This window comes from Bos mutus, chromosome 8, assembly GCF_027580195.1.
Source record: "Bos mutus isolate GX-2022 chromosome 8, NWIPB_WYAK_1.1, whole genome shotgun sequence".
Taxonomy (NCBI): domain Eukaryota; kingdom Metazoa; phylum Chordata; class Mammalia; order Artiodactyla; family Bovidae; genus Bos; species Bos mutus.
Genome location: NC_091624.1, coordinates 81,184,064 through 81,197,364, shown reverse-complemented (window position 1 = coordinate 81,197,364; position 13,301 = coordinate 81,184,064). Strand labels below are relative to the sequence as shown.

The following is a 13,301-nucleotide window of genomic DNA, read 5'->3' as shown; positions in this document are numbered from 1 at the left end:
GATAAACTGATGGAAGTTTTTCTTTGGAATAGTGCAGGTTACTGTGATATTTTATTTCACATAAACAAAGCCATTGTCTTTTTCTGTAGCCGAGGTTTCTAGTAGTGATTTTGTTTGTGTGGTTTGTTGATTTATATCTACTTAGAATTAGGACTTTATTTTTAGGAGAATGGAGGATGGGTATTCTTTGAGTGCATTTCGTAAATAGTAAAACAAAACGAACTTGTTTCTAATCTTAGAACCTTCAGGGATCTTTGTTAAGAGCATTACAAAGAGCAGTGCTGTGGAACATGATGGAAGAATCCAAATTGGAGACCAAATTATAGCAGTAAGTAACACGTTTAATGACAGCTTTGTTAATTTTCAGGGTTGAGAGATGCATTCTCCTGGTTTACACCTGGTTTACAGGTAGCTCTGTACTAATTTAACCTTGCTTTTGTGATTTTAGGTGTCAGTATTACTCATTATATTATTAGGTGGAAATCAGAGCATTGGATAGAAGGTTTATTGATGTCATTTCTGAAAGTGGGACTCTTTCTTGAATAGCTTCTGATAGATCTGATTTCTGGTTTTAATGAGCTTGGTACATTAATAATCTTTCTTGTATTTTAGCTGCAGATACTCTGAAGATAAAGACCATACATTATAACTTTTAGTGTATTTGAATCTGAATTTGAGTTGTGTGCATTTTTTAATATCAGCAGAATGACAGTATTTTGTTGGCACCATGACCAAGGCTTCTTTAGCCATAAGAGTATAAAGAGAGTCAGACCCTCTTAGTTAGATCAAGGCAGCATTGTTTTCCTAGTAACATTAGTATGTTTGACCATATAGCTGTTCAAGGTGGTGTAAAAAGAATCCAGCTTTCAGTTCTGTGTTTAGTTGTAAACTGACCTACCCTAACTACTTTTCAGAACATGAATCCAAGAAGCCCCGCATCAAGGGCTTTCTGGTTAAATAAGTTTAGGAAAAGCTTCCTGGGATACAGTTTCTTAGGGATTCACAGTACACACTGAAAAATAAAAAAACTGAGAAGTTTTCCAATAAAGAATCTTGTTTAACTCTTTTATTTCAGAGGTTCCTAAACTTTTGTAATCATGGGTTTTTCTTCCCCCAAACATATATTAATATTCTCTGTAGTAGATTTGGGGAATGCTGATTTATCTTAATATGCATTTGTTTATATTTTAATGAAGTCTCGATTTTCCCCTTGAGGTCTTAATAATAGTAAGAAAATAGAATGTTAAGATAGAAGAGTCCTGCCCACTGCAGCATTATTCACAAGAGCTAAGATGAGTAAGTGACCCAGAGTTCCCAGAGTTCCATCTGCAGATAAATGGATAAAAATGTGTTATATACATACAGTAGAATATTACTTAGTCTTATAAAGAAGAAATTTCTGTTACATCCTATGACATGGATAAACCTCGAGAGCATTATGGTGAGTAAAATCAGCCAGGCTGTGTCCTTCCACTTGTATGCAGTATCAGAAGTAGTCATGCTTATGGAAGCAGAAAGTAGAACAGTTACTGTGAGGGGCGGCCTAGAGGAGGAGACGGGGAGCTGTTGTTCAGTCGGTTTAAAGTTTCAGTTTGCAAGATGAAAATGTTCCAGAAATGTATGACAACCTGAATATACTTCACTCTACTGAACTATACACATAAAGATGGGAAGGATGGTAAATTTTATGTTTTTGTGTTTTCTTTCACAACTAAACTAAAAGATAGAGATGTCCTTTATCTGTATGTGTCCTTTGCTTCTACATCGCAATTCCCTGACTTTGCTTCATCTTAGTTCTATAAAACTCCTAACTACACCTGTTCACCTCTTGAAATCTGCTCTAAAGATCAAGTTGTGCACGTCACATAAGCTGACCGTATTCTGTAAAAGAGCTCTCCTGTTGTATCTCTGTTTTAACATACAGTGAAAATTCGCTACTTTTTTTTTTTTATTTTGGAGGAAAAAGAGAAGGAGAGAGTGAATATAATATATACATACTCTAAATCTATATAAGTGATAAAGAATTAAAAATTGAATACGTAGCTAATTGGCCCCCCAGGCTATATATTTTAAACCAATAGAATGCTTTCTTAAAAATCAGCATTCTTGAGCTAAAACTCAGGAGAACATACAATTTACTCATTTAAAGTATATGATTCAGAAACTCTTAGTATGTTTATAGTTGTGTCTTCATGATCACAGTCAATTTTTGAACAGTTTCATTTCCTTTGAGAGAAATCCTGTCTCGTTAGCAGTTACTCCCTAGTTCTTAGATCCTCCTTGCCCTGAACAACTACCAACCTACTTTCTGTCTTTTTAGCCTGTTTTGGACATTTCATGTAAATAGACTCATTCAATAAGTGGTGCTTTGTGATTTGCTTCTTTTGCTTAGCATAATGTTTTCAAGTAGGGTGGAACAATGTCCATCCATGTGTAGCATCATCAATTCTGAGTTTATTTTTTTAGTTGAATAATATTCTATTGTATTAACACACCATATTTTATTTATCCATTCATCAGTTGATGGACATTTGAGTTGTTTCTACTTTTTGGCTATTATGGACAATGCCACTATAAACATTCATGTATAGATTTTGTGTGGATATATGTTTTCATTTCTCCTGAGTGTATATTTGGGAGTATAATTGCTAAATCATATACCTCTATATTTAACCAGTTAGTGAGAAGCAGGATTCCTTTACCTATGATATTGAGATAAAGAAACTTTCCTTGTATGATTTTTAAGAAAACCAAATGAGTTATTTATTTAAAATACATAGTATACTTCGTACATAAGTATGGTTTAGTTAATTAAGCAGATATTTATTGAGAGTCTGAAATGATTACACATGTAAGTCTCGCAAAATCTTCCCTTCAAATTTGTGATTATTTGCATTGATTTATAACTGGAATCTCATATAAGTTTGCTTGGACAAGTGCTAACGGAGATTGTTGACTCATAAGTGGAAGCACCTTTTTTCTGAATTATTTTCTTGCTTTCAATAAAGTCACTGCCTTTGCTCTCATCAGTGTTATGATTTTTTATTTTTAGCAACATTCTCTTACTTCAAAGTTAGAAGCACCTTGATTTTTAAGAAATATCATGCAGTGCTTTGATCATCCATTAATTTTGTGTAAAATGCCATCATTTTATATAGTCTTTTGAGAGATGGGTAGGGAAGTTCTTAACACTAGTTGTTTTTCACGACTGCTGTCTTTAATTTTTTTTTTTTCAATTTTGTCTTGGCAGCAACTATTTTGAACTATAATGTTTTTATTTTTAATTGTTTAAGTGGAGAGAGGATTAAGAAATTATTTTCTATTATTTAAGGATGTATTGTTTAAAAAAATAAAGTCTTTTATTATAAGATTCCTGTTTTATGAATTATGCTCTCTTAACCCCTAGGGTGTCACTGTAGGTATTACAGGGGCAGGGAATAGAACCAATGAGACTTTTTCTTTACTACATAAGAATTAATTTAATAAGGCAACTCTATTTTGTAAAGTCAACCAAACTTGTCATTAGACAAAAAGTCATATATTCATTTTTTTAGATTGGTATACAGATATCTTTGATAAAAGCAGTATAGAATTATGCATCTGATTTAAAAAATGTTACACAGGAAATGTATCATGAAAAGAAAATATGGAAAGGTATCAGATGTTGCCTTTGCTATTCTGTGACTTTGTTAGTAGTCTCAATTTCCCTCTTTGTACGTGTGTATAGTTATAGGCCGTGTTGGAGGAGGGCTTGGCCAGCTAGATTGAGTGTACTGAGGAGCTGGCTTTTCCGTTTGTTCTAACTAGGATTTCTCCCTTATAATTATTCATAGCAGTGTCTACACTGCACTGCCATCTCCTCAAGATGGCACCCAGACAGTTTACTGTCATTGTGCCTCGTTCCACAGCACTTTTGTCTCTGCGACACTTGGGTCTCTTATTGTGATAATGAGGAACCAGAGCTGGCCTGAGCCCTCATTCAGGTTTCAGTGCCTTGTCTCATATGTATGACGTGTGCAATTATGTTGAGCAGAAAGTGCTTCCATAAGGCTTGGGGTTTTTATGTTTATTAATCACTTCTTCATTTTATTAATAATAGTACCTCTTGAAATCTGCTATTAAATCAAATATTAATAAAAGTTTCTGAGTAACTTTTCAGTACAAAGCGCCATGCACTATAATTTTGGAAAAGTACGTACCATTATTCGCACATTACACATGAGGATACTGAGAAACTTTGAACCAAAGTCTAGGATTAAAAGTCTGTAATTATTCCATTATAGCAATTTCTTCTGTGCTAGTACCTACCATCTGTGAGATTTGAGTAAGGAATATACTTTTAAATTCAGGTCATCAGGTTTTGAGGGGAAAAAGGAAACATGTTTTTTCTTTACATAATGAACTTTATTGCTACTTAGTAGACAAAATCATATACATTTGGTTTTTCTTAAACCACATATTTAAAAGATTGAGCTGTAGAAATCTATTGCACATGAAAACTTGCAGCCTAAGTTATGTGCATTTTAAGAATTTTTATGGCACCTCAAAGTTGAGATTTTTGTGAGATTTTTCTCTATGGTTACCCTGAGAATAAATAACATGTTTATTTCTTTTAGAGTAATTTTTATCTTTGAGGTCTAAAGGACATTAAATTTGAACATGGCTTAAAAAGCTCTTCTAATAGAAACCACTCTTAATACTTTATGATTTAACATTTCAGAAAATTTCCATATATCTGTACTTAGGATTGTATTAGTTTATACCTTTTTATTATTTATTTAGTTTAGAAATATACCTGGTATGTATAGTTGTATCAGCACAGTTGGATCTATCATAATATACTTAAGCACCTCTTATTCATGGAGAGATATATTGTTTATAGTGGTTTGCTATTATAAATAACTGTGTTACATACCATTTTGTATATCTTTTATGGACCAAGACTTAAAACTTCTAAGTTTGCTGTAATAGTGTTGTTTGGATTTGAATTTTACTTATTACTCAGCACTAAACCTTGTATGTCACATTTTTCTCACTTGGAGTTTTAAGTCTGATTAATTGCTCAGTCAGCTAGAGTGTTTTTTGAGTAAATTTCATAGGAAGAGAATGGTTGGTAGACTTTCAGAAGCTTTTCTCTCTGAGAACCTTTTATGTTGTCTTTGCACACTTGGACAGTTTGGCTGGCAATAACATAGACTTCACATAAAGAAGACCTGGGGGGATAGTCTTAAACAGCTTTTTAAAATTTGTCTTTAGATGTCTATCTTCTATAGGCAAAGGTCTTCCTTTTCCCCTGGAGGAAATCTTGGTCAAGTTATTATTCTCAGAGTAAAATGTCCTATGGCCAATCAGGATCACCAAATACAGCTCTAATTTAGTAATTAAAGATTTCCCATCCTAAATGATATTCTAATTTCAACCCCCACCCTGGCCTGGCAGAAGCCTACTGTGAACTGGTAGAGACAGAGAGTGCACTCCTAGTCTGTCTTCCATACCGAGCTTTTCCTTTCCTCCCTCCCCTTCTTGTTATGCCTGCTGACCCTTACCAGCGTGAAGGAAGAGAGTAAAAGACAGCAAGGCACTTCATCCCTGACTGGCACTTCCGTAACATGGTTTTTTGCTCTGTGAGCCTGGCTCATGCTTAAATGTGACAGTCACTTAGGGTTCCTTCTTGGGTTTCTGGGAGACTCTACTAGAGATATTTGACCGAGCGTTCCATGACAGATGGTGGATTTTTCATCTGACTGACTCTTCTTCCCTTTGGCTGCAGTTTCTCAACATTCTGCTCCATAAATTCTCATTTTTGGGCACCATCATTCCCTAGGGGTACTTTTGGGTAGGTTTCAAGGTGGCTCCAGCCTGGCTTTCTCGTGTGTGTGAGTGTGTGTATGCATGTTTGTGTGTGTGTGTGGCCCCCTTCTGATCTGTGCCCAGACAGAGTCAGGCTGTCAAACAGTTCTCGATAATAATAGCAGTTTTCTCTTGTTTCACTGTCAGAGCAGTTAAAGAGCCTCGCCCTTAACCTCCTGATAGAGCTAAACACAAGGTACTTACTGCATCCTTCCTTACAACATGTGACACAGCTCTTTGGACTTGTGGTCATAGGTTGAACATCTGTGTAGGGATTTATAGCACTCTTCTCTAAAAAAGCAAAGCAACCTCCTCTTACTTGCTGTTAAGTCACTTCAGTCATGTCCGACTCTGTGCGACCCCATAGACGGAAGCCCTCCAGGCTCCCCTGTCCCTGGGATTCTCCAGGCAAGAACACTGGAGTGGACTGCCATTTCCTTCTCCAATGCATGAAAGTGAAAAGTGAAAGTTGCTTAGTCGTATCTGACTCTTAGCGACCCCATGGACTGCAGTCTACCAGGCTCCTCCGTCCATGGGATTTTCCAGGCAAGAGTACTGGAGTGGGATGCCATTGCCTTCTCCGACCTCCTCTTAAGTCTTTGTTAATCTCTAACAGCCCAGCCCTTTAATGTCCTAAATGTGTACAGATTATAATTCCAGACTGCTTAAATTTCTGCTTTGTGGTCTTCTCATAACACACTTTGGTATAAGATATAATTATAACATCTCATGCTATAATTGATGCTATCAGATGCTATCTTATGATACTATAGGATAACATCATAGCATCTCAACCATAATTTCCATTTTCATATATGTTACACTGAGTATAAAATTTTGGGTTCATAATTTCTTTCACAAGTTATCTGCTCACTCTGTTTCCTAGAAGGTAATAGCCTTTTTTCTTTTGATTTTTGAAATCCAAGAATTTAATTAAGATTTGTCTGAGTGTTAGTCTTGTTTCTAGTTTTTCATATACCTCTGATTTATAGAGGCAGATTTCTTTATCTCCTCATAATTTCCTTGATTATTTTTCCTTAGTTATTTCCTTCTCCCATGTAATTTTTTGTAATTATATTGATTTTCTGCTGCTGCTGCTGCTACTAAGTCGCCTCAGTCGTGTCCGACTCTGTGCGACCCTGTGGACTGCAGCCTACCAGGCTTTTCCATCCATGGGATTCTCCAGGCAAGAATACTGTAGTGGGTTGCCATTTCCTTCTAGATAAGCCTTAATATGTCTTCAGTCTTATTTCCCTGATCATTTTTATCTACCTGTTCTTATCCTCTGAAAACATAGGAAAATTGCGTATTCCTATCTTCCATTCCATGATTTTGTACAGTATGTAAAATGCTGTTGATGCCTTCATTGCAATAGTTTTCTTTTTTCTTTTTTGGTAGATACTTGTTTCTTCTTTGTATGTATTCTCTCCACTTCCATAAATACAATGAAAAATGAATCTCTTTGAAAAGAAGCTTCAGAAAATATCATTCTGTTCCCTGCAGTGACAGTCTCATTGGAAGATATTTGTACTCACACTTCAGGGCACACATTTTCTTTCAGACTGTGGTATTCTATTCCTGTGACCTTTTTTTTCCCTCATAGATCTGTGAGAACTATGCTTGTGCAAAAGGGGGATGAGATGGATTTTTATATAAATAGTTCAGGAATTGCAAAGCAAGAAGGAAGGAGACAGTTTAAATTTGCAAGTCAGTTTCACTTGTAGATTGATAGACTGTAGAGGAAACCAGGAGAACAGGATCAAGAGCAAGGTGTGTCTGTACTGATGGGTGGTTTTCTGTGCGTGTTGTGGACTTGGTTGGGGTCGTGTGTGGATGCATGTGTGTGCATAGTGTGACTTCATTGCGTGTATATGGTTCTGTGTGGCGTATGCTCCCAGCTTGGTGTGATGCCTGGCACTTGATTGGTTTTTGGAATCACCAGTTGAAGTGCACATGTACCTTCTGACTGGCTCCTGTTAATGAAAGACAGTTGTTGGATTTTACGGATGTTTCATCTGGCAGACCACACAAGATGTTCCCTCACATGTAGATGCAGCTGCCCTGCCTTCAATCTGGTCATATTCAGACCATTCCTCATAGAAGCTCCTCCAAGTTACTGGTATAAGGACTTGTCTTCTTCCATGGTTTCCAGTTTTGTTTTAGTGTTTTCTCTGTTGTTATATTTTAATTCATCTTTCTAAAAGGGGATCAATAAGATAGAGATGGGAGGAAAGAGGAGAGAGTTAAACACCTATGTTAAAGTTGCCATTTAGTACAAAAGTATCATACAAAACTTAACTTGCAGAGTATCAAACTGATCATTTCAATCAGAGGTCTTGATTTTTTATTGAATATCCTCATTGTTTAAAAAAAAACTAACTATGTCAGTCTATCAAGCGATCAATCGATCTATAATCTATTCCTTTCTCCTTCCTTTTTTCTCCTATGTATTTATATATGCTATATGATATATAATGCATCTTGTTTTATATATTTATTATATATTATTTTATATACAGTTAATATATGAATTATATATATGTGTATATAGAACTAAATGAGATTTAAAAATATAATTATGAATTTTATTACATTCTTCCAGAAACCTCTACAGTAAAGGTACTTCATCTTGGAGATCACTGATAAGAGGTCTTATTGTAGTTCTCATTCATTTGGTAAATATTTGAATGCCTACTATGGTCAGGACTGTGCTCAGAAAAGCATGATACTTGCATAGCCATTTTACAGCTATTTCACAATTCAAAAAGTGTATCAGTGACTTTGAATTTCAGCATTAATTGTATTGTACTACTTTTTCAACTTTCCAAATTTTTCCTTTTAAAATTTTATGTATTTTAAAAATTAAGCGTTATAACCTGCATTTATTTATTCAGAAATATAATTTGCTTCACAAGTAAATCTTTGCTATATGAGCCAGTTTCCCATTTGTGAATATCTACTCTGAAAACAGCACTGGTTTTGTTGTGTTTGTGTGTGTGTGTGTGTGTGTGTGTGTGTGTGGCGCATGGCTTGTGGGTTGTGTTCCCCGCTCAGAGATGCCTGAACCTGGGCCATCAGCAGTGAGAACACAGAGTCCTAACCACTGGACCACCAGGGAATTCCCAGCATTTTGTTTTGCTGACACACAGAACCTGTCCTCTTGGAGGATGCAGTCATAGACCAAATAATGCTGGAAAACATAAAATTAAATTTCTGATAAATGCCATGAAGGAGAATTGGTAAAGGGGGCTTTAACTATAGTCATGGGCATCAATAGCTTAATTGTGGAAATAACTATTGAACTAAGCAGTTATGGGCTTTTTCCTCAGTGAATAAATTAGAAATAGTGTGGGCTGGAGAGGGCTGTCCAGAGAATCTAGACTGAGGGAACTGAATTTGCAAAGACCTCATGACTGGAAGGAGTGCTGCAAGTCAGAGAAAGCGAAAGGATCCTCTGGAGCTGGAGGGCAGAGAAATAGACAGGATGCTGCAGGACAAGGTCAATTATGCAAGGTGGGGTTGACACAGGTCATTCTAAGCCACACTGAGAATTGGGAGCACATCTTAAGGATTGTTCTATGTAAGGCGGGGTGGGGTGATAGGATCATATCTGTAGTTTGCAAAGATCATTGGGGCATCCTCAAGTGTTTTGTCATTTGTGAACAGGAAAAAGGGAAAATATTTTTTGAAGAGGCAAAGATATAAAAAAGGAAGGTAGTTTTGTTATCTTTCTTTGGAATTTGTCAGCACTCTCAGTGACCACTTTCTTTACGATCATCTATACCTCTATGTCCTACCTTGTATTGGTTTCCAAGCTTGACTGTGTATTTGGATCTCTTGAACTTCCTGATGTTCAAGCTGTTTTTAGAAAAGGCAGAGGAACCAGAGATCAAATTGCCAACATCCACTGGATCATGGAAAAAGCAAGAGAGTTCCAGAAAAACATCTATTTCTGCTTTATTGACTATGCCAAAGCCTTTGACTGTGTGGATCACAATAAACTGTGGAAAATTCTGAAAGAGATGGGAATACCAGACCACCTGATCTGCCTCTTGAGAAATCTGTATGCAGATCAGGAAGCAACAGTTAGAACTGGACATGGAACAACAGACTGGTTCCAAATAGGAAAAGGAGTTCGTCAAGGCTGTTTATTGTCACCCTGTTTATTTGACTTATATGCAGAGTACATCAGGAGAAACGCTGGACTGAAAGAAACACAAGCTGGAATCAAGATTGCCGGGAGAAATATCAATAAACCTCAGATATGCTGATGACACCACCCTTATGGCAGAAAGTGAAGAGGAACTCAAAAGCCTCTTGATGAAAGTGAAAGTGGAGAGTGAAAAAGTTGGCTTAAAGCTCAACATTCAGAAAACGAAGATCATGGCATCCGGTCCCATCACTTCATGGGAAATAGATGGGGAAACAGTGGAAACAGTGTCAGACTTTGTGTTTCTGGGCTCCAAAATCACTGCAGATTGGTGACTGCAGCCATGAAATTAAAAGATGCTTATTCCTTGGAAGGAAAGTTATGACCAACCTAGATAGCATATTCAAAAGCAGAGACATTACTTTGCCAACAAAGATTCGTCTAGTCAAGGCTATGGTTTTTCCTGTGGTCATGTATGGATGTGAGAGTTGGACTGTGAAGAAGGCTGAGCTCTGAAAAATTGATGCTTTTAAACTGTGGTGTTGGAGAAGACTCTTGAGAGTCCCTTGGACTGCAAGGAGATCCAACCAGTCCATTCTGAAGGAGATCAGCCCTGGGATTTTTTTGGAAGGAATGATGCTAAAGCTGAAACTCCAGTACTTTGGCCACCTCATGCGAAGAGTTGACTCATTGGAAAAGATTCTGATGCTGGGAGGGATTGGGGGCAGGAGGAGAAGGGGACAACAGAGGATGAGATGGCTGGATGGCACCACCGACTCGATGGATGTGAGTCTGAGTGAACTCCGGGAGTTGGTGATGGACAGGGAGGCCTGGCGTGCTGCTCTTCATGGGGTCGCAAAGAGTCGGACACGACTGAGCGAATGATCTGATCTGATCTGAGAAATATAGAAGAATATTTTAAGAGATAGAGAATCCTGGGCCTTACCCTGAGACCCGCTGGCTTATAATTTCTAGAAAAGGGACTCCATCACTTATATTAAAACAAATGAAACACCCCTGTGTGATTCCAGTGCATCTGAGCTAGTACTGGTCCCCAAACAGGTGTTAGCCCGTTCCCTAACTAGGGGAGTACTCATTCCTAATTCTGTTCTCACTGACCAGCAGTAACCACGTGTCTCATGGGTTGGTATCCTTTTATTTTTACCATGTCTTGTTCTAACCATACCATAGGTAGATGGCACAAACCTTCAGGGTTTTACCAATCAACAAGCAGTGGAGGTGTTGCGACACACGGGGCAGACTGTGCACCTGACGCTAATGAGAAGAACTAAGCAGGATGCTGAACTGGCGTCACGGGAGGACGTCACAAAAGACGCAGTTTTGTCTCCTGTTAATGCAAATGTTAGCAAAGGTGAGGACACGTGAGTCTGATTTTTCGGTTGGACTCATATCAGTTTTTTTCTAATTCTGAAATTATTTAAATAATATCTTTGTTGTGACTATTCATTAGGAACCAAGTAAAAAGGGATTTTAATACAATGGGGATTAACTGCAACCAGGGATTTGTCTGTTAACTGTAGAAACAGCTTCTGAATAAAGCAGATTTCTGTCCTGTTTTCTCAGTTACCACTTCTCATTTAGAATCATGTACAGTCATTTCCCTTTCTGCTTTTGCCTTACTTTGGGGTGTCATTGATACATTTTCTCTTTAGGGGGAAGTTTGTTCTGCCTAGATTATGTATGTGAGCCCTGTAATGTTTCCAAATTGCCCAGCCTTTTCTCGAAGGAATCCGCTTTAAGTCAGTGTCTAGGCTTGACTAGCTCGGTCAGTAGACCGTGAGACCCTCATTTCCACATTTAGAAATGTCATTCATAAGTGTTTGTACATGAACATCTCTGAAAATTACCAAAATTCCCACGTAGCCCTCTGATGTAAGCATTTATTTGTAGAAGTCAGGCTGCTGGTTTGAAAGTGTGTTTCATTTCTCAAACTGTTGACCATTTATTCCACACACTACTAATTGCAGACCAGGAAACAGGGAGGCAAATCCCAGGGGAATTTTATCACCTCTTTGTTACATTAGCAGGAGAACTTTCCTGTAAGTACCTATGATTGTTGAAAACTTTAGATACAAAAAGTTAGCTCTCACCTAGGTGTTCAAATAAAGTGGAGTTTGAAAAAGTCAAGTTGCTTGATTATATTACAGGCCCAAGTGCTAAAATCTTCTTATCTTTAAGATAATTATCAAGAAGATGAAGATTCTTTATCTCTGAGGAGAAACACCAGCATATTACCAATTGAAGAAGAAGGTAAACACATGGAGCCAGGTTATTATGATATTTATTACTTTTTTTAGAGAAATGACTTTTACAGATGTGGTTCAACCTCTATGGATATATTATAAATTATTAGAAAAATAGCTTTCAAAAAAGAGTATTAAATCCTTGTTTAGAGATGTGATTAAGTGCTCTAGTTGTTTAAAATCGTTTATTTATAACTGGCCGATTTTCTTGCTGAATCAGTCTTCTTCGTTTTTTAAAAACTAGAACCTTTAGAAATCATTCTGTTACCTACATGGTTTTATTTCATTCCCCTTATTTCTTAAGATAGCACCAATATGTCTCTTACTGAACAAGCAACAGTAAAGGGTTAAAGCATTTAAAAAATAAACATAAAAAATGAATCTTTAAAGTATAAACTCTTAAATGAAAGTATGACTATTTTGCAGGCTTTTTCTCCAAATTTTTTTCACACTGCTTAAAGAAATTTTAAGGCAGCATTGTTACACATAATTATGTCAACATGTTGCTGCCATCTTTCTGGGCTGGGTGGTCCATGCTTCCTTTACCTGTCATATTGCTTTAGGTGTTTGGCATACTAAATCCACTGAATGAAGCCCAAGACAGATTTCCTTATGGGAATTCTGCCCTTCACTAAATAGTTATATCAAAGCACTGCAGTTCATTAAAATATTTGCTCCTTCATTGTTAAGTAGTTTTCTTGCTGAAAATTGTGATTTAACTTTTTTGGTTTAAGTGAATATTTGTTTTCACAGTGATATCCCAAGAGTGAGTAGGATTCTCAGGTGTTAATCACAGTCTGCAATTTTTACACTAGTAAGTGTAGGAATTATTTAGGATAAAGTGAATATCGCAAGAACTTTGTTGTTTAGTCGCTCTTTCATGTCCGACTCTGTGACCACAAAGACTGTAGCATGCCAGTTTCCCTGTCCTTCACTATCTCTTGTAGTTTGCTCAAACTCATGTCCATTGAGTCGATGCCATCCAACCATCTCATCCTCTGTTGCCTCTTTATCATCCTGCCCCCAATCTTTCCCAG

At 37.0% G+C, this 13,301-nt stretch overlaps 1 protein-coding gene across 14 annotated transcripts in view; it reads left to right on the top strand.

Annotated features, from left to right (window-relative positions):
• MPDZ (multiple PDZ domain crumbs cell polarity complex component) overlaps positions 1-13,301 on the top strand; it is a 172,210-nt gene that overhangs the window by 62,020 nt on the left and 96,889 nt on the right. For 12 of the 14 annotated variants that reach the window (XM_070375897.1, XM_070375896.1, XM_070375890.1 and 9 more), the window contains 3 exons: positions 240-328; positions 11,192-11,372; positions 12,200-12,289. In XM_070375897.1, coding sequence (XP_070231998.1) covers positions 240-328; positions 11,192-11,372; positions 12,200-12,289 — 360 coding nt within the window. The remainder of the gene's footprint in view (positions 1-239; positions 329-11,191; positions 11,373-12,199; positions 12,290-13,301) is intronic. The other 2 variants (XM_070375886.1, XM_070375889.1) reach the window with 2 other exon arrangements.